At 43.6% G+C, this 26,773-nt stretch overlaps 1 protein-coding gene across 1 annotated transcript in view; it reads right to left on the reverse strand.

Moving 5' to 3' along the window:
• Positions 1-24,375, reverse strand: part of LOC126470462 (microtubule-associated protein futsch-like) — a 525,429-nt gene extending 501,054 nt beyond the window's left edge. The window contains exon 1 of the mRNA XM_050098320.1: positions 24,189-24,375. Coding sequence (XP_049954277.1) covers positions 24,189-24,206 — 18 coding nt within the window. The 5' untranslated portion in view covers positions 24,207-24,375. The remainder of the gene's footprint in view (positions 1-24,188) is intronic.
• Between the last annotated feature and the right edge of the window lie 2,398 nt (positions 24,376-26,773).

Genomic DNA, 26,773 nt, shown 5'->3' on the forward strand with positions numbered 1-26,773 from the left:
CGTGGATGGACCTTGAGGAGAGGTCTTAACGGGAAGTACTCTAGTTCAGACAGAAGGGGCCGGACATGAACCGCAAATGTAAGCCCTGACCTTGGCCGTGGATGCGCGAGATGAACCGCTGTGGTTGGGAAATGGAACGGTAATTCGGATGCGCAGGAGAACTACAAACGTGTAAAACGTAAACTGGTGAGCAGTTGTATAACACCTAACCTTCAATGGAGGGACTCCGGCCTCCACCAGGACACTGGTCACTGGACTCGTTCTAAAAGCTCCTGTCGCTAGGCGAACGCCACAGTGGTGCACTGGGTCGAGTAAACACAATGCCGAGGGCGCTGCCGAACCGTAAACCAGGCTGCCATAGTCTAGGCAGGATTGAACAAGGGCTCTGTAGAGCTGGGGCAGCGTAGAGTGATCTCCACCACAGTTGGTGTTGCTCAGGCAGCGGAGGGTATTGAGGTGCTGCCAGCACTTCCGCTTAAGCTGACGAAAGTGACATAGCCAATTCAATCGGGCATTGAAAACCAGTCCTAAGAATCCATATGTCTCCACTACAGTGAGTGGATCATCATTAAAGTAAAGTTCTGGTTCTGGATGAATGGTGCGGTGCTGATAGAAATGCATGACACATGACTTCGCGGCTGAAAATTGGAAGGCATGGGCTAGAGCCGATGACTCCACCTTGTGAACAGCTCCCTGTAGGCACCGCTCAGTAACACCAGTACTGGAGGAACAGTACGAAATGCAGATGTCATCCACATACAGAGAAGGTGAGACCAACAGCCCTACACCTGCTGCTAGACTGTTAATAGCCACTAAAGATAGAGAGCCACTCAATACAGAGCCCTGCAGAACACCATTCTCCTGAATACAGGGGGAACTATGGGAGGCACCGACTTGGACACCGAAAGTACAGAGTGACAGGAAGTTTTGGGTAAGAAATGGGAGCGGGCCTCGGAGACCCCACCCACACAATGTGGCAAGGATATGATGTCGCCAGGTCATGTCGTATGCTTTACCTGAGTCAAAAAAGATGGCAACCAGATGTTGGCGTCTGAAAAGGCCGTTCAGATGGCAGACTCGAGGGATACAAGATTATCTGTGGTAGAGCGATCCTGGCAGAAGCCACCCTGACATGGAGCCAGTAGGCCACGTGAGTCCAGCACCCAAACAACCGTTGACACGCCATACATTCCAGCAGCTTACAAAGAAAGTTGGTGAGGCTGATGAGATGATAGCTATCCACATCAAGCGGGTTTTGACCAGGTTTGGGCACCGAAATGATGGTGCTCTCCCGCCACTGTGATGGAAAGACACCATCGCACCAGATCTGAATGAAGATGATGAGGAGACGTCGCTTGTAGTCAGACAAGAGATGTTTAATCATCTGACTGTGAATCTGATCCGGCCCAGGAGCTGTGTCAGGGCAATTTGCAAGGGCGCTGAGGAGCTCCCACTCTGTAAATGGGGCATTATAGGGTTCACTGTGGCATGTAGTGAATGAGAGGACTTTCCTTTCCATCCACCGTTCGAGGGTGCGAAAGGGTGGGGGCAGTTCTCTGATGCAGAGGCTCAAGCATAGTGCTCATCAAAGTGCTCGGCAATCGCATTCGCGTCCGCATATAACATGTAATTGGTGTTAATGGCAGGAACACCTGTTGGGGTCTGGTACCCAAAAAGACGTCTGATCTTCATCCAGACTTGGGAAGGTGACGTATGGCACCCGATGGTCGACACTTACCTTTCCCGACACTCCTGTTTAAATCGTTTTATAAGCTGGCCAATGCAGGCATGGAGCTGCTTAAAGGTTATTAGGTGCTCTGGGGAATGGTGCCACTTATGTCGCTGTAGAGCCTCCAACGCTCTTTAATTGCCTCAGCCACTTCCGGCAACCACCAAGGGACTGTCTTTCACTGGGGACACCCTAAAGAACGAGGGATCGTGGTTTCTGCCGCTGAAATGATCATTGTAGTGACCTGCTCAACGACAACATCTATGGCACCATGTGGGGGAGATTCAGCAGTGACAGCAGAGGTGAAGGCTTCCCTTTCCGCCTTGTTTATAGCACATCTGGGTAGGTGCCTTTGGGCTTGATGCTGGGGAGTGACAGGAAGATGGGGAAGTAGTCACTACCACACAGGTCATCACGTGCTCTCCAGTGAATAGATGGGATAAGGCCAAGGCTGCAAGCCGAGAGATCAACGGCCGAATATGTGTTATGTGCTACAGTGAAATGTGTGGGAGCATCTGTATTTAACGGCCAGAGGTCGAGTTGTGATAGTAAATTTTAAACCACCCTACCTCGGCCAATAAGCATCGCACCACCCCACAAGGTGTTTTGCACGTTAAAATCTCCCAAAAGTAGGAAAGATTTGAGGAGTTGATCACTCAGTGCAGCCAATATGTTCAGGGGTACTGAACAATCTAGAGGAAGATATACACTGCACACAGTTATTTCCTGTATTGTCCTTATCCTGACAGCCACAGCTTCAAGAGGGGTTTGAAGGGGCATAGGTTCACTACATACTGAGTTCAGGACATAGACACAAACCCCACCTGACACACTATTATAGTCACTATGGTTCCTGTAACATACCTTATAGCTGCACAGGGCAGGAGTCCACATTGCCGGGAACCAGGTTTCCTGGAGGGCAATGCAGAAAGCAGGTGTAACGCTTAACAGTTGTCATAGCTCAGCCAGGTGGTGGAAGAAACTGCCGCAATTCCACTGGAGGATTACGTGACTGTGAGGCTGGGAAGGCATGAAACACTCAATGAGGCAGACTACGACTCAGGGCCACCTGCTGCCACCAGATGAGTACCTGTGCGATCGACATCCATTGTGTCGGAGGTCCTAGCGAGATCTAGGTCCTCAGCAGATCTCAGAATCTCCACCTCATCCTCAGACACAGAGTTTGTAGGTAGTGGTGGTGTGGGTGCCACCACAGTGCCTTGGGTGGAGGTCTTTTTCTTTTTAGGTTTCTCTCGGTGCTCCTTACGTGTGTCCAGCTTGGAGGGCTTCACTGATTCAGTCTCAGCAACTGAGGAGGACTGTGAAGCCCTACGACCAGCTACCTGTGGTTGCTTCAGCCACTGGCGGGTGTCAGCTTTGCCACTGGTAGGAACCTGGGAAGGGAGTGACCCAAGGGATCCCTTCCTGGCGAGAGAAGCCAAAGACGACTTACGCTTCACTACCTGAGAAGTGGGGATTGTTGACGTCCCCAATGGCTGGGGGGGGGGGGGGGGGGGGGGGTGTTGCTCCTGAAGTAGATTGTGCAGGAGCAACAGGGAGGGAAGTGCCCCCCACCATCAAGGGGAGCAGACGTAGTCTACGGCTCTGAGAGCCAACTGTATATGGCGGAACAGAAGATGGTAGAACTGTTGTCATAGCGGCAGTGTAGGTTGACTTCATATGCACAGTACGTAGCCTCTCGTATTTTCTCTTAGCCCCAGTGTAGGTCAGTTGGTCCAGGGTCTTGTCTTCCATTATTTTTCTTTCTTTCTGGAGAATCCAGCAGTCTGGCGAGCAAGGCGAATGATGCTCTCTGCAGTTGACACAGATGGGAGGCGGGGCACAGGAAGTTTGGAATGCGAAGGATGTTCACAATCTTGACAGGTGACCCTGGAAGTAAGGTAGGAAGACATATGGCCAAACTTCCAGCACTTAAAGCACTGCATCGGGGTGTAACACCAGAGCTCTATGGCTCTATTAATTTACTTGGCCTTTTTGTGTTTTATTTAACATTCTGTAGGTAAACTGTTGTAAATACTGTTTGTTATATTGATAACACAAAAGTGTTCACTTTTTCCTTTGTAAAAACTTCGATATGGTTCGATTCTATGCAATGTAATGTACCTATCATTTAAATTCTTTGTCTGGAGACAAAACTTGTCGTATATAACTGGAATTCCTGTAAATAATTTTTTGTAGAATTGTCAATATGTGCAAACAACATGTTTTGTTCAAAAAATCTTGTAGCTATGCTGTATTTGCTGATCCTCACTTAGGGTTCTTAGTTCTTTATATGTATAAAAGGTGTTGTGATTCCCCATGGGAACGGAATCGTGCAGCACGCGAAAAATGTGGTTGGCGTTAATGAAAAGGTGAACCAAGAGTTAGTCGGGGACAAGCTACCAAACTGCCAACAGCTTATGTAAAAGTCATGTATTGCGCTGGTGCTGAGAGAGACTTTTCGTGCCATTTTCCAATGTGCCAAAGCCTCAAATGGATGGATAAAGAGCTGGCTTTATTCTAGAAATGATACTAATCTGAGGATCGTCGCTACCAAGAAATGATAGAGCTCAACATTACCTACTGCAAATCCATCTGCCAAGACGTACTCACCACCACATTGCGCAATCACTGTAACGTAATGGAGGAATTGTAGATATGCAAAGTGAAGGATCAGCTCATTGGATGTTTTAGTGTGCTCAAATATAAGGTAACTAATACCTGAATTTATGTACCTACCTTGATTTTTTCATTATCACAACAACGCTTAGGTTCCTCTCCACTTTAACTATGATTATCGAGTGTCCATGTAGTGAAAAATGAAAGTCATAAAGTAAAACAGTTAGTAAATTAATTTTATTTGAAATTTGGTAAAAAGGAATATTTAAATTTGCTGTGGAATTTGGTAAAGTTGAGGGAGGCAGTAAGTGTAGTTTTGTGAGAGCTTCCCAGTATTTAAGATAAATCAATTTAAAGTTTTGTGGACTTTTAAAATCACTTGCTTAATGATTGATTTTAAAGTTAAAGACTGTGATGATAATGAAAAGGCAATAGGCCATTTTGAGGTAAGTTGCAAATTAAATGTAATCAAAGATTGGTTTGAAATGCTTTCCCTAGTAAATAAATTTGTTGTGCAGCTTGTTGAAACAGAACCAAAGGTGAGTCAATGTTCATAAAAATGTACCAGTTTGCTTTACTTCAGTAGTCAAGATTAAGGGCCACCCCTCACTGAAAGTTGCTCAAATGCACACAGTTACTTGATTATAGAAAGTTCTAACTACTCTTGATATTTACGTTGAGTTCTGTACTCCTTGTGTTCTAAAAAGTGTAATATCAGTTTACAAGCACCCACTTTGTTTTATCCTCACTAAAGGTAAAGTTGCCAGGAATGTCATTGTCCATGAGAACAGTTACTTCTTTGCCTTTGAAGAATAGTGTGAATCTTATTGCATGTGAATATTATTTAAATTTGTACTGTGCAGAAAATATCTGATGAAGGAAGACTAGGCCCATGCCCAATTTCCAGTTTAACAATGATTTGCATGTGTAGTGTTGATGGAGTTTTTCAGTTTGGCAAAGCATTTAATATTGATGAAAATAACAGTGTCTTTTGTGATTGTGAAAACGTGAACATCTTGCTGCTACTACCTTTACCCACTGAAACGTTTGTTGTGGCTTGTGACTGGGCCCATTGCACTTTCGTAAGAGAAAAGTATAGGCCGTGTCTTTATACTAAAACTGCTTACTTTTTCTTGAATAGAAACATTATTCATTCTTATGCCTAATTAGGCTGGCGCCCCTTCCCCCCCCCCCCCCCCCCCCCCTCCATTCAAGTATTTGGACAGTTAGGATAGATAAAATATTGTTTGTTACTTGTTAAACCTTTATGTAAGTCAGACTTTCACGTCCGATAAGCCACCTCGTTTAGGTACAATAAGGTCAAAACAACAAAATTCCTTTCAGAGAGTAACACTGCTCTGCTTCTTCATACTGTAATTGCTTTAATAAAAATAATTTCACTATACGAACTGCCTCCAGCTTTGAGGTTATAGTATAACAGTAGTGGGCGGTAGTGTTATAGAGGGAGGGATACATGGCTTTACGTCACAGTTGTAGACCATCATCTTGACCTTCTCGGGTAATGTGTCACTCTCGAAGGCTGAGGTGAAGGCAATGGTGGAGGTGGCAACCTGATTATCCCTTGGGCCCCGGTGGACGCACCAGATGAAATGGACACCTTGCCGCTCTAAATCGGCGCGCAGCTCATTGTCAGACTGCAAAAGAAGGTCCCTGTGAAATATGATATCCTGGACCATATTTAAGCTCTCATGGGGCATGAAGGAAACAGAAACATCCCCAGATTGTCATAGGCGAGTAGTGCCCATAACTGGGCAAAGAATGCTGTTTTGATTAAGACTGACCCTGACCACATTTTGGACAAGCCCTCCACCTACACAAACTTGTCCTATAAATGCTCCACAAAAAACTGATGTTTCATTGACTAGAAAGATTCCCCATCAACACTCGTACATGCGAGGTACCAGCAAGACATGATGCACTACCCTTTATGGTGTGTCATTTACCCTGATGCCACCCACTCTGACCAGGGGCCATCCCCACGGGCACCACCCAGCCGCAGCGAAGGCCACCTGGCAGGATGGCCATTGCCAGGAGTCCCGAAGCCAGGGTGACGGGCATCTACTCCTTGGCATTGTGGGGAGTTAACGGCGCAGGCATCAGCAGAGCAATCCCAGTGTGGTCAAGGGCTACAGCCAACAGGGTATGTGGCCCAAATGAGCTAGTGCAGAAAGCGGTGCTGCACAGAGGATGGAGGAAAACGCACCCAGGAGGGTGACCTCACCCAACAGCTGGAGAATGAGCGGAAGTGCAGATCCACGTCAACGAAGGTTGCGAGAGGTCTCAGCACATGATAGACACTATGCACCATGTAAGGCACCCTTCCCCAATTGGCTTGCTCTTCAGGAAAATTTTGAGAAATGGTGGTCAAACCCTGCAGGGAACCATCACATGAAGGCCAAAACATGTGAGACTCCTTTTAGTCACCTCTTACAACAGGCAGGAATACCTCGGACCTATGCTAACAATCGGACCCGCAGAGGGATGCTGCCCACCGTGACGTTGAATGCTGCCTGGTGGCTGGTTTGGAGTGAAAGAGACTAAAATCCTTCCGTTAAGGGGCAAACCAGGAGTGATCGTTGAAGAAGGGAAATGAAAGGCAAATCCTGGAAAGCCTAAGTGTAACTAACACAATAAAAACAGATAAAAAAGCACATAAAAAAAGACACCACAGACAAGTTGTTAAAAGATCACCCAAGACAAGGTTTAAAACCAATAAATGAAAAAGAATAAAGAAAAAAAGGTGGAAAGGATGGAGGCCAGGCTGGGCAGCACAGTAAGGGCCGACAAGAGACAACTGGGGGTGGGTGGAGGGGGGGGAGGAAAGAGCAGGAGAAGGGTGCCCCACCAACCCTTCAGGCAATCAATGAGGCCAAATGGCCGTACCTTACAGAGATAAATATAAACCACCTTTGTGGACAAAACATAACACGAGATAAACTTGTTCTGATATCGTCTTTTAACACAAGATGTAGCTTGGCAGGAAGATTAGGATGCCGCCTCAAAGCAGTCCAGTTAGGGCAGCCTCTGAGAAAGTGGGCCACCATCAGGTGGGCTCCACATCGACAGTGAGGATTCTCGCTTCAGAGAATGTGGCCATGGGCCAGCCAACTGTGGCCAATACGGACTCAACAGAGGACAGTGGATTTCCTGTGAGATGCACGCAAGAAAGACTGCCACAGGGTCGTGGTCTCCTTAATTGTCCTCAGTTTGTTTGGCAAGGTCAGGGTAGACCATTCTAACTTCCAGAAATTCATGGTGTATAAATGACCAAAGGTCCAGTTCTGGGACCCCCATTTCCAGAATCGGCATCCTGGTGGCCAGCTTGACTAACATGTTCATTTCCTGAAATCCCACTCTGACCGCCGGGGGTACAAACGAAAACGACTGGCCATTCAGCTTGATGGATGTCAAGATCCTGGATAGCTGTAACCAGTGGGTGAGGAGAGAAACACTTGTCTAAAGTCTGAAGTCTGCTAAGGGAATGACTACAGATTAGGATACTCTTGCCAATGCAAGAACGAACATAACTAAGGGCTAGTTTAATGGCCATCAATTCAGCAGTGAAGACACTTAAGCCATTTGACAGAGAGTGGGGTTCACTGCACTGTGCACATGTGTATGCAAAGTCTGTTCGTCCATCAACTGTTGAGCCATCTGAATACCACTTCCAAATATTGTGGGGTCTATGGAATCTTTCGGACCAAAGGATACTTCGAGACATATCTCAGGTTGAGCCACAAACCATGGGGGCACAGGGCAATGTCTCACAGCCCAAAGGTGACAGCAGAGGAAGTTGCAGTTCCGAACAGAGACACTGGAGGCAGTCATGAATTCCAAACTCAGTTCTGCGATGTGCAGTACCCTTCCAGGGAAAAGGACATGGTAGCTGGGATGTTCTGGGAAGCTACAAAAGCATATAGTGTAATTCAGTAGCTGTTGTTGGTGCCTGATAGGTAATAGAGGAACTCCAGCCTCGACAGTAAGCTATTCACAGTGCTAGTTCAGAAGGCTCCTGTCGCAAGTCAGACCCCACAATGATGAATGGAGTCCAGTATCCGCAATACTGAGGGTGAGGCTGAACCATATGTGAGACTCCCGTAATCTAGATGGAATAGAAATGGGGCTTTGTAGAACTGCAAAACAATAAAGCAATCTGCATACATGATAGTGTTGCCGAGGCAGCAAAGTGTATTGAGGTGTCATCCGCACTTTCACTTAAGTTGGCCAAGGTGGGGAAGCCACGTTAGCTGGGAATGGTAGACTAGTCCCAAAAAGTGGTGCGTCTCAACTACAAGAACTAACTGAGTATATAGGTAAAGCTCAGGGTGTGGGTTGGCAGTATAACAGCGACAGAAGTGCATGACAAAAGCCTTTGCACCTGAAACGGAAAGCCATGGGCGAGAGACCGTGACTGCACCTTCCGTATGGCACCCTGTAGGTGATGCAAGCAACACCCATGCCACTGGAGCAATAATAAAAGAAACATTGTCACCATATAATGAGGGCAATACCGAAGACCTCACAGCCACTGCTAGACCATTGGTGGCAACCAGAAAGAGGGGAATGCTCAGTACTGAGCCCTGCAGGACCCCATGCTCTTGGATTTTGGGGGGGAGAGGGGGGGGGGGGGGGGTTACTGAGTAAAGCACCTACTTAAACTTGAAACGTATGGTGCAACAGGAAGTTCTTGACAAAAACTGGGAGCGGACCCCACCCCCCGAGACTCCACTCATATAACATAGGATTTGACACCATGGCATGTCATAAGCAGGTCAAATAAGATGGCGATGATGTCCTGACAAAATGCAAAGGCCATCTGAATTGTGGACTCCACGTGAACCACATAATCAGCAGTGGAGCAGCCTTCGCAAAAACCATCTTGAGATGCAGCCAAAAGGCCCCGAGACAACAGGAGCCAACACAGTATCTCACTCACCATGCATTTGAGCAACTTACAGAGAATGACAGTAAGGCTGATTGGGTGATAACTGTCCATCTCTGGGTGTTCTTACCCACTTTCAGAACTGGAGTACGCACACTTTCTCACCACTGAGTTGGGAACTCACTCTCATTCCAGACTGGATTAAAGAGGGCAAGGATGAAATGCTGACAATCCACTGACAGATGATTCAGCACTTGGCTGTGGATGTGGTCTGGACCTAGGACTACATCGCGGCAATGGACTAGGACAATGGAGAGTTCCCATTCACTGACTGGACTATTATACGGCTCCAGGTGGTGGGTAGTAAAAGATAAGTGCATTTCCTTCACCCACTGTTTAATGAGCCAAAAGGTGGGCTGGTAGTTCTCAGATGCAGATGTACAAGCATAATGCTGAGTAAAATGTTCAGCAACAGTGCCGGGATCAGTATAAATGATACAATCTAGAGAAATGCTTGGCACACCTGCAGGCATCTGATCCTTCCCCATATCTGTGATGGAGAGGTACATGATCAAATGATTGAAACATACGATTCCCAGGATTTTTGCTTTCATCGTTTCATGGGAAGCTGACTCTGGCACACAGCCATTTACAGCCAATGAGATGCTCCAGTGAAGTATGCCAATTATGGCACTGGAGAGCCCACCTACAATCTCTAATGGTCGCAGTGATCTCAGGGGCCACCAGGGTACAGTCTTCTGGTGACTGAATCCAGAGGAAGAGGGGATGGTTTGGTTGATTGCCAAAAAAATGGCTGCTGTGGTATTCTGAACAGCTGCATCAATACTGCCCTGTGGTTGGGAGCTAAAGACAACAGCAGAGGTGAACCCATCTGGGTGGGTGTCCAGGGGAGCAATGCTGAGGGAGGTACAGGAAGGTCAGGAAGTGGTTAGTATCACACAGGTCATTATGGACCCTCCAGTGGATAGATGGTAGAAGGCCAGAGCTGCAAAAAGAGAGATCAATGACCAAATAAGTTCCGTGTGCTAAACTGAAGGGTGTGGTGGCACCAGAGTTCAAGAGGCAAAGATTGAGCCGTGCCAGTAAAGACTCAATGTCTTTACCACAGGCAGTGATCACTGTACCACTCCACAAAGGGTTAGGGATGTTGAAGTCACCCAAGATTAGGAAAGGGGTGGGAGCTGACAGAGTAATGCAGATGGTAAAACCCTGATGTGCCCTTACTTACCTGAACAGAGACAGCCTCGAAAGGTGTATGAAGAGGCACAAGGTGACTGTATACCGAATCCACCACACACGTACAACCACCACCTGATACCCTCTCATAGTCAGTACAATTCTTAAACTAACCTCAGTATCCACGAAAGATGGGATCCGAGTTGCTGGAAACCACATTTCCTAGATGGCAACAGAGAACGCAGGTAAGTGCTTAAAAGTTGCCGTAGCTCAACCAGGTGGGCAGGTTATGACCTAGGGTCACGTGCTGCCACTGACTGAGACATTAGGTGATCCATTAACACAGGTTATGCAACACACTGCCTGGGGAAATCCATTGCCTCAGGGGCCACTGGGATCTCCACCATGGGCACAGGAGGACATGCAGAGCCCATTGGTGTGGGGGCCACTAGAGTTTCCTTCATCTTAAGGACTTCTTTTTGTCCTTCTGATTAGAAGATGAGAACTGAGAAGGTTCCCCTGAACTTGTTTCAGGGTCAGAGGAAGAACGAGAAGTTTGACGGCCAGCAGCCTGTGGTTGGGACCTCTTCTTAGCTAGAGAAACCAGAGGATAGGGCTCCTCCCACTGGGGGATGGAGACTGGTGTCCCCGGCGGGTGGGGAGTCAGTGCTGCTGAAGTGGGTGCAGTGGACGCACCAGAAGGGGCCCCAACCGGCTGGGGAACAAGAGTTAGCAGGTGGGTCTGAGGGCTCACTGTAAGATGCACAGTAGGGGAAAGCACAATCGACAGAAGGCAAAGACATTGCGGCTGTAGCATAAGATTGAGTCACTTGTATGTATTCAAGATGCTGATACTTTTTCTGGCCTCTTGATATGTGAGCTTATCTAGAGTTTTACACTCCTGGATTTTCTTTTCATGATTCAGAATGAAGCAATCTGGAGAACAGGGAGAGTGGAGCTCGCTGCAGTTTACACAAATGGGGGGAGGGGCACAAGCAATGTTCACGTGCAGAGGATGTCCGCAATACATGCAGATGGTGGTGACGGTGCAATGGGAAGACACAAGTCCAAATTTCATATTCCTCAAGCATCCCATATGAGATGGAACATAGGGTTTCACGTTACACTGGTACACCATCACCTTGACATTCTCAGTGAACATATCATCCTCGAAAGCCAAGATGAGGGCTCCGGTAGCAACTCTGTTTTCCCTTGGTCCCCTATGGACACGATGGATGAAGTACACACTCTGTCACTCCAAGTTGACCCACAGTTCATCGTCAGATTGTAAAAGAAGATCACAGTAAGAGATGACACTGCAGACCATACTGAGATTCTTTTGGGGAATGACTGTCATGAGAACGTCACCCAATTTTTGACGAGAGAGTCAGCCTGTTACTGGGCACGAGATGACATTTTAATCAAAATTAAGGCTTTGTGGCCAAACAGGTGTCCCTGTCAGTCCTGGTACAGACCAGATACTGGAAGGAGGATTTTGCTCCTTGTTGTCTAGTCTTGCATTCCTCCCACAGCACGGCCAGGGAAGGGAACTTGTTGGAATCATAAGAGGCCTTTCCATGCGAAGAGACTGCTGGGGCTGTGGGGCCACCAGTGTGAGAAAGCTTAAGTTACTTCTTGTGCAAAACATCCACCACAGTGTCATCCTCTCCAGACAGGGGCTCTCCCCATGGGCATCATCCAGCCACAGCTACCTGGCCAGTAATCCACTGTTGGGGGTCCCCGTGCCCCTGTCATGATGGGCACATGCTCCATGGCATACATGTGGAGTGTGCAGCACAGCCACAAAGAGTGTGATCCCTGTATGGTCAGGGGTTACCACCGTGCAGGTACATGATGAACACCCCCCCCCCCCCCCACCCCCAAGCCCTCAACGGGATTGCTACCACGCTGGTGTTTGATTGTATGACAACAAGAAGGGAGGGTGCCAGGCCAGAAAGGTACAGAGGCAGAGCATACACCACAGCAGGCGACCTTTGCTGCACGACATACACTTCTGTAAAATCTGGAAAAGATAGCAGATCGAACCCAATAATGGGGACCATATAATCCTTAATGGAAGGTGAAGGCAGCGCTAAGAATGAAACCAGAAATCAATGCCAAAATCTTGAACCACACCCAGGCAGGGTCTGTACCAAAAGGACCATCTGACAGAAAGTCAGAGGAGGTAACAGATAGTTGCAGCATAGGTTTGTGGCACAGAAAGAGGAAGTAGTGCCGCAAAGGCTGGGGCACCGTGGTAGCCAAGCACATACTCACCGAAGAGCAGTCAGAGCCCCTGGGAGGGGAGGGGGCGGGAAACGCTTGGTGGTGCCGCCGACACGTGGTGCAGTAACAAAAGTATGTAAGCTGAGTTGATACAAACAGACAAACAGAGCATCACCTTAGCAAAAATAAGGGCAACAAATGGGCATATTCATTAAGATACACAACTCTGACAAAGGGAAGATTATTATTACACATAGCAGTTGAACGAGTATCTTGAAAACGGTAAAGGTGTTTGCATATTGACATGCTGCTGTCATGAGCAGCTACAGAAGGAGGTAGGAGGTCAGTGAAACCACCACTAGGAGCTAAATGGTTGGACTTCCACAACTCTTCATATAATGTGGAGTTAGAACATTTGCCTGCTCTATAAAGTAGGATAGATGGTGAACTGTGACATTTCTGCCAAAAGAGCACAATGCTGGTGCACATACAAGTGTTTTAGAGCACACTGCTCACAGTACATTTTTGAACATGGAGCTCCACAGCAGACCACCCCTACATGTTCACAAGTTGACCCAATGACATATCAATTATGCTTGCAGCAGGGATGGGACAATCAGTATTCAATCATCAAACAATGGAAACATGTCGGCTCTTCGGGTGAATTACATTTTTGCTACTCTAGGTCACTGGCAGCCTCCACAAATGCCATCATCGATTGGCAGCTCGAACAGTGCAGTGCATCAAGAATGCAGACTTGGTGGGAGCAGTATTACGCTATGGGAGAAATTCTCCTGTGCTTGCATGGGAACTGTGGTAGAAATCAAAGACACACTGATAGCTGCAAACCACCTGCATCCCTTCATGCTAGATGTCTTCCCCAACAGCAATGTTATCTTTCAGCAGTATAATTGTCCATGTCTCTGAGCCAGAACCACACTACAGTGAACTCATGTTGATATCTTGGCGACCAAATTTGCCTGATGATGTTCCTATGGAACCTATCTGAGTCGCTATTGAGCACCATTACTGCATACACAAATCAGTGGCCCATTATTTAAGCAAATTACATGACCTGTGCACAGACATCTAATGCCCCATACCTCCTAAAATCTAACAACAAACAGTCAGATACCTGACATCCAGAATCAGTTATGTATTTCACTCCAAATATGGACACACAAGCTATTAAGCAGATGGTCATAATGTTTTGGCTCATCAGTTTATACCGTCCTTACCACGCCACATTCCTACAATGGCACTAGGTGGCATTCAGTCTCAAGGTAGGCAGTAGTTCCAAGTAGAAGTTTAAGAGATGTCTGACTACCCTTTGCTAAATGGATTGTCAGACCACAATGAACAGATAGTCACATTATGGAACTTAGCTCCATGTACAATTCAAAAAGACTCTAAGAAAACTATGAGGGTGATTAATGTAAAAACTACTGAAAATTGTAAAGAAAGTTAAGAAATAGTGGCAGAGACGGAGTTTACAATGAGCCTAATTCCAGCTCTAAATTCAAGATATTTCTTAATGAGTTTGCATCCGTTTCTGAAAGTAGTTTTTCCAGAAAGATAATTAAATGTAATAATAGTAGGAAGTCATTACATAAATGTTGGATCACAACAGATAAGTGTCTCTTCACAATGATAAAAGAGCTTGTACAAAATATAAAGAACAAGTAACCATGCAGCAATATTTTCATATCATGAACAGTACTGTGATATACTGATGAAAGTTGAAAAAGACCTTGAGTATGCATATCTTATAAGAAACTGACACAATGGAAGCACCGTTAAAGATAGTTCATGTGTAGCAGATATTTTTAGTAACCAATTTTAAAAAATAAGTGAGAAAAGTGATGCAAATAGTTCAGAAGATAAAACAAAACAGTACAATGAAAGATCAATGCAGAGGAGGTTTAGTGAAATAAAAATTAAATGCACATCTGAAATATGGAAGATGCTCCCTGCCGCCGTTGGATAAGCAGCTGCAGCAGCAAGTCGTATACTCCTAGCCTACTCATTTGTTACATAGTTTAATTCTTAATTTCTTTGCGTGTTTTTGGTACTTGCATTGTTTAATTCATAAATTTCGGGCGTATTATAGTATTTGAGAGTTGTAGCATCGCGTTTTAGTACCTGAATAGTGTAAATTCGCGTAGTTGTTTGTCTACTGTTTTGTTTTGAACGGCCAGTGTCGGTTGGTCGCAGTCAGTGTGCTCCCTGCCGCCGTTGGATAAGCAGCTGCAGCAGCAAGTCGTATACTCCTAGCTCACTCATTTGTTACATAGTTTAATTCTCAATTTCTTTGCGTGTTTTTGGTACTTGCATTGTTTAATTCATAAATTTCGGGCGTATTATAGTATTAGAGAGTGTAGCATCGTGTTTTAGTACCTGAATAGTGTAATTTCGCTTAGTCTCCTTCTGCCGCCGAGCAGTGTTGGTTGGTTGGTTGGTTTGGGGAAGGAGACCAGACAGCGAGGTCATCGGTCTCATCGGATTAGGGAAGGACGGGGAAGGAAGTCGGCCGTGCCCTTTGAAAGGAACCATCCCGGCATTTGCCTGGAGCGATTTAGGGAAATCACGGAAAACCTAAATCAGGATGGCCGGACGCGGGATTGAACCGTCGTCCTCCCGAATGCGAGTCCAGTGTCTAACCACTGCGCCACCTCGCTCGGTGCCGAGCAGTGTCAGCAGTGCGCAAGTAGCAGCATTACTGCATTTACTAGGCAATCTTGTATTTTAATAACCGTTTAAATTTTGTCGATTTGTTTGCGCTCTCTGTAGATCAGTTCAGACGTTCTTTGCAAAACAGTTTTTAGCATGGATAGGGACTGCAACTGCTGTGTTCGGATGCAGGCTGAGTTGGCATCCCTTCGCTCCCAGCTTCAGGCAGTGTTGGATTCGGTCACGCAGCTTGAGGCTGTTGCCAATGGGCATCACTGTGGGGGTCCGGATGGGGGTTTGTCGGGGACGGCCAGCTCGTCCCACGCATCCCCTGATCGGACTAAGACTGTGGTTGCCCGGGATACTGCCCGCATTGAGGCTGATCCCTCACCTGTGGTAGAGTGGGAGGTCGTTTCAAGGTGTGGCAGGGGGCGAAAGACATTCCGGAGGGCTGAACGGAAAGCCTCGCCAGTTTGTCTGACGAACCGGTTTCAGGCTCTGTCTCACGCTGATACTGATCTTCGGCCTGACATGGCTGCTTGTCCTGTTTCAGAGGTTGCCCCTCAGTCTGCAAGATCCGGGCAGTCGCAGAGGGTGGGCTTACTGGTAGTTGGGAGCTCCAACGTCAGGCGCGTAATGGGGCCCCTTAGGGAAATGGCAGCAAGAGAGGGGAAGAAAACCAATGTGCACTCCGTGTGCATACTGGGGGGAGTCATTCCAGATGTGGAAAGGGTCCTTCCGGATGCCATGAATGGTACAGGGTGCACCCATCTGCAGGTGGTCGCTCATGTCGGCACCAATGATGTGTGTCGCTATGGATCGGAGGAAATCCTCTCTGGCTTCCGGCGGCTATCTGATTTGGTGAAGACTGCCAGTCTCGCTAGCGGGATGAAAGCAGAGCTCACCATCTGCAGCATCGTCGACAGGACTGACTGCGGACCTTTGGTACAGAGCCGAGTGGAGGGTCTGAATCAGAGGCTGAGACGGTTCTGCGACCGTGTGGGCTGCAGATTCCTCGACTTGCGCCATAGGGTGGTGGGGTTTCGGGTTCCGCTGGATAGGTCAGGAGTCCACTACACGCAACAAGCGGCTACACGGGTAGCAGGGGTTGTGTGGCTTGGGCTGGGCGGTTTTTTAGGTTAGATGGCCTTGGGCAAGTACAGAAAGGGCAACAGCTTCAACGGGTGCGGGGCAAAGTCAGGACATGCGGGGACCAAGCAGCAATCGGTATTGTAATTGTCAACTGTCAAAGCTGCGTTGGTAAAGTACCGGAACTTCAAGCGCTGATAGAAAGCACCGAAGCTGAAATCGTTATAGGTACAGAAAGCTGGCTTAAGCCAGAGATAAATTCTGCCGAAATTTTTACAAAGGTACAGACGGTGTTTAGAAAGGATAGATTGCATGCAACCGGTGGTGGAGTGTTCATCGCTGTTAGTAGTAGTTTATCCTGTAGTGAAGTAGAAGTGGATAGTTCCTGTGAATTATTATGGGTGGAGGTTACACTAAACAACCGAACTAGGTTAATAATTGGCTCCTTTTACCGACCTCCCGACTCAGCAGCATTAGTGGCAGAACAACTGAGAGAAAATTTGGAATACATTGCACATAAATTTTCTCAGCATGTTATAGTCTTAGGTGGAGATTTCAATTTACCAGATATAGACTGGGACACTCAGATGTTTAGGACAGGTGGTAGGAACAGAGCATCGAGTGACATTATACTGAGTGCACTATCCGAAAATTACCTCGAGCAATTAAACAGAGAACCGACTCATGGAGATAACATCTTGGACCTACTGATAACAAACAGACCCGAACTTTTCGACTCTGTATGTACAGAACAGGGAATCAGTGATCATAAGGCCATTGCAGCATCCCTGAATATGGAAGTTAATAGGAATATAAAAAAAGGGAGGAAGGTTTATCTGTTTAGCAAGAGTAATAGAAGGCAGATTTCAGACTACCTAACAGATCAAAACGAAAATTTCTGTTCCGACACTGACAATGTTGAGTGTTTATGGAAAAAGTTCAAGGCAATCGTAAAATGCGTTTTAGACAGGTACATGCCAAGTAAAACTGTGAGGGACGGGAAAAACCCACCGTGATACAACAACAAAGTTAGGAAACTACTGCAAAAGCAAAGAGAGCTCCACTCCAAGTTTAAACGCAGCCAAAACCTCTCAGACAAACAGAAGCTAAACGATGTCAAAGTTAGCGTAAGGAGGGCTATGCGTGAAGCGTTCATTGAATTCGAAAGTAAAATTCTATATACCGACTTGACAGAAAATCCTAGGAAGTTCTGGTCTTACGTTAAATCAGTAAGTGGCTCGAAACAGCATATCCAGACACTACGGGATGATGATGGCATTGAAACAGAGGATGACACGCGTAAAGCTGAAATACTAAACACCTTTTTCCAAAGCTGTTTCACAGAGGAAGACCGCACTGCAGTTCCTTCTCTAAATCCTCGCACAAACGAAAAAATGGCTGACATCGAAATAAGTGTCCAAGGAATAGAAAAGCAACTGGAATCACTCAATAGAGGAAAGTCCACTGGACCTGACCGGATACCAATTCGATTCTACACAGAGTATGCGAAAGAACTTGCCCCCCTTCTAACAGCCGTGTACCGCAAGTCTCTAGAGGAACGGAGGGTTCCAAATGATTGGAAAAGAGCACAGATAGTCCCAGTCTTCAAGAAGGGTCGTCGAGCAGATGCGCAAAACTATAGACCTATATCTCTTACGTCGATCTCTTGTAGAATTTTAGAACATGTTTTTTGCTCGCGTATCATGTCATTTCTGGAAACCCAGAATCTACTATGTAGGAATCAACATGGATTCCGGAAACAGCGATCGTGTGAGACCCAACTCGCCTTATTTGTTCATGAGACCCAGAAAATATTAGATACAGGCTCCCAGGTAGATGCTATTTTTCTTGACTTCCGGAAGGCGTTCGATACAGTTCCGCACTGTCGCCTGATAAACAAAGTAAGAGCCTACGGAATATCAGACCAGCTGTGTGGCTGGATTGAAGAGTTTTTAGCAAACAGAACACAGCATGTTGTTATCAACGGAGAGACGTCTACAGACGTTAAAGTAACCTCTGGCGTGCCACAGGGGAGTGTTATGGGACCATTGCTTTTCACAATATATATAAATGACTTAGTAGATAGTGTCGGAAGTTCCATGCGGCTTTTCGCGGATGATGCTGTAGTATACAGAGAAGTTGCTGCATTAGAAAATTGTAGCGAAATACAGGAAGATCTGCAGCGGATAGGCACTTGGTGCAGGGAGTGGCAACTGACCCTTAACATAGACAAATGTAATGTATTGCGAATACATAGAAAGAAGGATCCTTTATTGTATGATTATATGATAGCGGAACAAACACTGGTAGCAGTTACTTCTGTAAAATATCTGGGAGTATGCGTACGGAACGATTTGAAGTGGAATGATCATATAAAATTAATTGTTGGTAAGGCGGGTACCAGGTTGAGATTCATTGGGAGAGTGCTTAGAAAATGTAGTCCATCAACAAAGGAGGTGGCTTACAAAACACTCGTTCGACCTATACTTGAGTATTGCTCATCAGTGTGGGATCCGTACCAGGTTGGGTTGACGGAGGAGATAGAGAAGATCCAAAGAAGAGCGGCGCGTTTCGTCACCGGGTTATTTGGTAACCGTGATAGCGTTACGGAGATGTTTAATAAACTCAAGTGGCAGACTCTGCAAGAGAGGCGCTCTGCATCGCGGTGTAGCTTGCTCGCCAGGTTTCGAGAGGGTGCGTTTCTGGATGAGGTATCGAATATATTGCTTCCCCCTACTTATACTTCCCGAGGAGATCACGAATGTAAAATTAGAGAGATTAGAGCGCGCACGGAGGCTTTCAGGCAGTCGTTCTTCCCGCGAACCATACGCGACTGGAACAGGAAAGGGAGGTAATGACAGTGGCACGTAAAGTGCCCTCCGCCACACACCGTTGGGTGGCTTGCGGAGTATCGATGTAGATGTAGATCATAACAAAAGTAAAAGTTTGTATGGAGGGAATAATACCTCCATCAAGATACTAAAAAGTTGTGGCCTTATAAAATGTAATGTTCACAGTCACTTGTGTATCATTAATTTGAGGTGTTTTCCCAAACTTATTACAATGTGCCATTCCATATGAAGAATGACTCCGCAGATGTCAACAACTACTGCCCGGCATCACTCCTTACATCATTCTCTAAAATCTTTAAGGAGGTAATGTGGTTCAGCATTTCCACCTACCTGCGTGGTAATGGGATGTTTAGCTAGCCAGGATTTCAAAAGGGCCACTCTACTGAGTGAACTACCTATACATTTGCAAAGCACATAATAAAACCTTTCAGTCAACAGAAGTGTTCAGTTTCAGGCCTCTGCTTTGATCCTCGATGCAAGTGACTTGTCATTGTGTGACATCATCGGGGTATGGCATGTTTGAAATAGACTGTGTTTGCTAAGGAAATGTTAAAGTAAGCAGCTCACTCCAGTTTGAAATGTTTATGTTCCTGAGTTGTTTGTGAGTGATGTTAGTTCAGCACTGGACTTAATAATTTGTGTTACTTGAAGTTTTGGGGCTTCATTTTTGTGACCTTGCAGTGTGTTATTTTCATTTCAGCTGTTGGCCACTGATTTGTTTTGAATTTGTTATTTCATCGTGTTGTTAATGGCCTGAAACCTTTTTTTTTTTTTTTTTTGTACACTAAGTGTGGGTATGTTATAACGAAATTTACTAACAGTTCATTGGTTGCTGCAATGGACAACAATATAATGTCTACAATTAAATTTCTTTAGTTATGTGGCCTCTTGGCATAATGTACTAAGTGTCAGCAGTGCTTGGGGTGGTAAGTAAGTATGTTTTATTGTACTTTTGGTCTTTATTGTTAGAATAGTATTGTGTTTCTTTACATTCATAATTTACTTTGATATACATGCATTGAAATTTATGTTGCACTAGTTTTTTATGATGTGGTTTGTGTTGGTAATTGTAGTTCATATTTGGTAACTTATAGCTGTAGGTATCGTGGAGTGTGTTGCAGTTATTTTGATATCATTATGTTTCAATAATAGTTCTGCTATGTTATTAACAGACATTAAGTCATAGACTGTTCATGACTATAACTTCTACATTAGGGATTATTAGTTAATAACATTCAATCATTAATCACCAAATTTCATTACTTAATTGCTGTCCCACATGATTTGGAGCTAATTAACAATAAACATCAAAGCAGCAATATGTTTTACAAATGTTTGCAGAATGAATACCACAAAACATATGGGCCTCTTAAAAAGTCAAAACCAAAGTCTGTTTATCATGTAACAGAATGACAACTGTTAAATTTGAAAAGACAAATTATAGCTCAACTGGGAATAATGATAAAATACTAGAGAAATTTGACACATAAAGTCTTGTAACATATTACTTGCATTTCAGCGTGTAACTTTCACCTTCTGCATTGGCGAAAGGCTTCCACATTTGCACATACATTCTGAAACTACTTAACATGTTTATGATAGTATTACATGACTCAAATGCTGCATATATAACCGATGTTCTAGTGATACGATGGAGTATTGGATTTACTATTATGCAAATGGGAATAATAATAAATCCAATCTAGCATTTTCTCATTAATGCCAACTGAGGTAGAGTTGATCCCATTACATAAAACAACTGTGTCATCCTGTTACTATTAGGTGAAAAACTGAAGCAGCTGTAACATCCACTGTCACCATACAGTCTTTGAAAATGGAGTTGTACCTCCAAAATGTGTTAAACGGCAATTAAAAAATAAAAATACGTGACTGATGACGGAATACTATTAATTAATAATTCCTAACTTACAGTTGCGTGTTCTTGGTACCATGGGTTTTGTATGAGCTATATAGGTCATGTGAACTTTCTAATACTGGTTTTTGTAGTTGTGTTGGTTTTTTTTAGCTGTCTTGGTTTGAACCATAATTCAAGAGAAATTTGCAATACTAGTTTTGTGTGTGTGTTTTCATCTGAGCTCTACAGGGCAAATATTCAAGTAACTGTGTTTTTTCCGGGTTATTCTCAAGTATTCTGTGTGTATTGTTTTTCAGTTTTGCTTGTTTTGGAACACGGATGTTATTCTTACTATTGTATATTTGACTTGTTCCAACCCTAAATCCCCCACTTCCCACATTAGTTGTATTAGTTTCATTTTATTGTTGGTGTGAAATGTTTTGTGTCATTTATATCACTGTTCATGGGTGTATTTGGTATGTTGTGTTTGCCATATAGTATATATGCTGGAAACAGGGGTGTCTGCCACCTTAATGACATATGGATCAAAGCAGACAGGCAGAATTAGACACTTCCACATTGATAAAATATCACCAGTTGGGATCATCTGTGATTTATCAAAGGCATCTGATTGTGACTGAAGCATACTATTCTATTCAGAAAGTGGTAGTTTTTTTTTTTCTTTTTTTGGAAAACATAGTTCAGCTCTCATTTACAAAACAGAATGGAGAACGTTACTGTAGGCAGACCAGGGGTAACAAAGAGGGATGCATCACCATCTGCATGGGGAGAAATTACAATGGGAGTCTCTCAAAGTCTGATCATTGGTCCACTACTGTTCTTGCTTCATGTTAATGATCTACCACTTCATTTGAATCATGGTGCAAAATTACTCATGACTGCAGATGATACAAGCATTCTTTTGAGGCTAAGTGAAACAGGCATTAACAGGAAAAATAGTAAATAGTGTTTTCGTGAAAGTTACTAACTGATTTTGCACAGATAGGCTAGGCTTAAACGTTGAAAAAATGCTGTAAATCTTGTATTGTGTAGTAAAAACCAGTCTATTCCCAATTAAACTATCATACCAACAATAAATTGTAACAAACACAGAAAATTCTAAGTTCTGAGGTGTGCATCTTTATGAAAACTGAAAAGTGGAAAATCCTTATAGAAAACTTGCTACAATATTTATTATCGGTTACTTCTACCATAGCAATAACTGCTAACTTTGTGAATATAGAAGCCAGTAACTTAACATATTTTCATCCACTAATGCGTCATGCATTTATACTATGGGGTAACTTCTGACACACACAAAAGTATTCATAGGACAAAACAAAGTAGGCCTAATTAGATTTTGGGTGGTGTTCACACATGCACACCTTGCAGTCACACCTTTAAGCAGCTGTGAATAGTAATCACTGCCTCACAGTACACTTCTTCAATCATGAAATGTGGTATCAACAGTCGAACTGAATTTGAGAGTACCAACAGTACTCACAAGTCCAACAAAAGTAGGTAAAATCACAAGTGTTAACCATTAATAAAACTATGGTGCAGAAAGGAGTGAAACATACAAGTAAAAAACATTCTGACAATGTATATGTGGATATAAAATGTATAACAAACAGCTGAAATGTTTTCACAGTTTCTCCTCAATAGCTTCTCCTACACCATAAACAAATTTTGAATAGAAATAGTCTCTCTTTCTCTCTCACACACACACACAGACAAACACAGGTGCGCGCGTGTGTGTGTGTGTGTGTGTGTGTGTGTGTGTGTGTGTGTGTGTGTGTGTGAGAGAGAGAGAGAGAGAGAGAGAGAGAGAGAGAGAGAGAGAGAGAGAGATTGGAAGGAGAGTGCCATTAGAGCCCTATCATCAGTATGTAAAAGACTGTACTTTGTGATGACATACTATTGCTTTGTACATACAGTTCTTAGACACAGGATTCTATCCTAGAGATCAAATACATTAAACATGGACCCTGTTTCCAAGCTGCAGATAAGAGTTGTAATAAAAATATTTGTCAGGCTCACTGAATGAAAATATTTAACAAATCCTTAGGGTACTGTGCCACATATGGTCATATACAGTACCAACAATTTGTGCACATTATGAAACACATTATTAAGTATTCCACGAATAGTTTTACACATTATTATGGAACAAGAGCCAGTTTGTGCTTACACTTAACAAGTGAAAACACTTTTCTAACAGGGACTAAAACTGTATATTAATCTGTCCAAAGAGAGAAGAGATATTGGTAAAAAATACATTTATTTACATAAGCAATCAAAGTACACCTCTTAAATATTGCATACTCTACAATAATAGATTACTTGCAGAACTCTGAAACTGATAACAGAAGAAAGGTGATGCTAGGGCACAATACTGCGTGTTTTCCCGCCATGCCGTCTGCATTTGTAAATAACGTGCAAAATATGTCTACATGACACAAAATTCTCTGATATTTCATTACCCATTTGAAGAAGCTGCAACGAACAAAAGATCTAGATGTAGCCCACGTGTTTCATGTTCTGACCACAATGACGGCGCATTTGTTCAGACATTGTAAATATTTTGACATGATTACGGAATGAATATTAATGTTCTGCAGGGCGTCTTTCAACTAAAAAGAAACATTATCTCTCAAGCGCATGACTTTATTTGCATAGTATATCATACCCCCAGTGTGCACTATCAATCTGTCCGTCTCGCTTGTGTACGCATTATCTACTTGATATCAAAACAGGCACGGCATGGAACGATTATTCTTAACCTAGAATTAAATAAAATTGAGTTTCAGGTGCATCACATATGGGCTATCGCCGCAAATCGAATAAAAACCGCAGCATAAAAACCTGATATTCACACGCGAATGTACATACAGTGTGAAACACGGTCGAGGTCTTGAGACCAGAAGTATGGCACTATACATTATAATTTGGCAGTTCAAAAAAGAAATAGTTACAAATGCACATGGTAAAATAGATAATATATGTGTCCGTGTATAACATGGTGCATAACAACGTTTTATTAAATACCTTATGAGATTTCGTCATGTCTAGCTTCGTGGAATACCGCAATCCTCTTGATATCTGATGGAAACATAAAAAATGTCCACAAACAGATAAAACACAGTAACTTCCACAACACCAACACGCCTAAACACACGGATTTTGTAACACTAACCACCACTACACAAACAAACCGTTGAACTACAGTCGCTATCTCGCTAAGGAACATTCGACCTCTACATTCGATACGACTCTTATCGAGGATAATATCTATACGATAGAATCGAAACAACTGATTCGATAGAAACAAAATCTGTAACATCTATTGTTTCTACAGCTACAGCTGTACGTATCAAAGTGCTGTGAAGTGTATGGTGGGACGTACTTTCCATTACGACACGTAATGTACTCACGTGCGCTTATTTCCTCGACCTAAAATACATTCCATTCCAAAGTCAAATCTTGCAGTCAACCAATGAACACGAAGTTACTGACAGCCAATGAAAACGTTCGGCGCGAATCGACTGGAAATTAACTTCCGACGTTGTAATTGTGTAGTAAATGATTGAAGAAACAAAAGAAATATTCGTGCCAGTTTAGAAAACCGTGTAACTTTCTGTGTTGTCTCCTTTATTTTTTTTCCACAAAGCCATGATTCACTCTGACATTTAATATTTCATGTTCGTTATCGTTTTAATGTGGAATTCAATGAAACTGTGAGTGAAGTGTGTGGCAGTGTAGTCATTGTGCACCAGTATTCATATCCCCACAGGCCCAAAATTCGCAAAGTCTAATTTTGTGTATGTAGGCTAAATTTGATTTTGTACTACGGAAATTAAAACCTTGGAAAAATCGTCGATGGATACTTGGTTAATTACAACAGATGGTAAAATGTGTGTTGCTCTTAATGCTATAAATTTCCACGTATTTACATAAATACCAAAGTATTACATACTATTTCAACCACAGCACAACCATGATGACAAGATGCAGACAGAAGAAAAAAAGAAAAAGAAACAGAGAGCAAAACACATATTAAAAAAATAGAAAAAAGTTAAAGCAAAATAATTACGTTACCACTACTTGAACATGCGTGACATCTATTCATTCCTGAAAGGAAGTTTGCAAATCTCTGAAACATGTAAATGATCAGCTAAGATTTGCATAGTAGAAAGGTGCATTGTTCATTGGAGGCTTGACATTTACAACACTTGAATATTCTATGTACTTCTCATTGGATTGCCATATTCTGAAACCGCAAAATGAGGACTCCCGCAACAGGATTAATCACCATGCTTTCAAGACCGGTCCAGTATCGACCTCACTGAGAGTGTAGAACAAGGCAAAGATTGTTGATTTCTTATCATATATAGCTGACCAAGATTTTTTAATAAAGAGGTATGACTGCACTACCTCTTACCTGTACCATAGCCCAGGTAATCGGTACTAGGTTGGGATTTTTTTAAAATAAGAAAATACAATTGTTGCGAAACAGTGACTATGATGTTCCAATCGAGATCCAGATCAAACCATTTAGGACTGCCAAATGAAACATTGTTAGTTCAGTTTCATGTTGATGTCATATTGCTATATTAGATATGAAACAAAAAAAATAAAAATATTATAGACGACACATCACAATACCTAACTTGCTTTACATCCCATGTCTCTTGTGTATTTTTCACTAGCCCGAATTTTCTTTAGAAGTTCCTTTTGTTTGGCATAACTAAAATTTTACATAAATTAAATTTTCCATTTTACACATTCAGTTGCCAGCTTGTTTCTCTCCTGTCTCCACTGCGACTGTATTAAGGAGAACAACCTCTCAATACAAGTGTTATGGCCTGGCACTTCAAGGACAAAATTCCCTATTTCAATTAATTCACTAAACTGTTTTTCACTGCTACACTACCCAACATACTTGCACCATTTCTTCTGGTTTGGTTCAGAGTTTCCATCATAAGGGTCCACGATTTCCTTTTTAAATTTGCAAACTGATCGATACTCTTTTCGCCATCAGTTTCAAAGATTTATCCACATAATTCCATGATGATGTAGGTCAATAACTGAAGTATAAATTATTGATGAGATGTGACGAAACCAAATTCCCAAAACTAAAGAAAATGACATTAGCAGAATATGTAAAACTGTATGTGGACACGTCCATATAAATGCAAACGAATGCTGACTTTGGATGTAGCAATACGTTTATAGAGATTTGCTTTAGCACTTTGGGTAAAAATCGAGTTACTTATGTAGTTTTGTGTTTCCGTGCCAAGGTTGTGCGACCATTCCGTAACTGTGGCTGTCATTGGTACATCCAGTTGTCGCATTTCACTCTTTTGTATTGCTCTCGCTGTTTTATAACTGTGATCAGTAACAGAATCTCTAGCCTTGGCTATAGTGTGCAAAACAGGAAGTCTCTTTAAAGGATAATGGTTGAGGAATATAAGAGTTTAGGTTAGTGAGTTGTGCTGCTTTAGGCCTAACTCCTCCACTCCTGCAGTTGTAACTAAGTGAAGGTAGCAGTCACTAGCAGTGTCTGTATTAATTATGTGTCACAAAGTATGACCAGTAGGCCTATAATTACTGTTCCACAGTCTATACCATTC

The sequence above is a fragment of the Schistocerca serialis genome, chromosome 3 (assembly GCF_023864345.2).
Source record: "Schistocerca serialis cubense isolate TAMUIC-IGC-003099 chromosome 3, iqSchSeri2.2, whole genome shotgun sequence".
Taxonomy (NCBI): Eukaryota; Metazoa; Arthropoda; class Insecta; order Orthoptera; family Acrididae; genus Schistocerca; species Schistocerca serialis.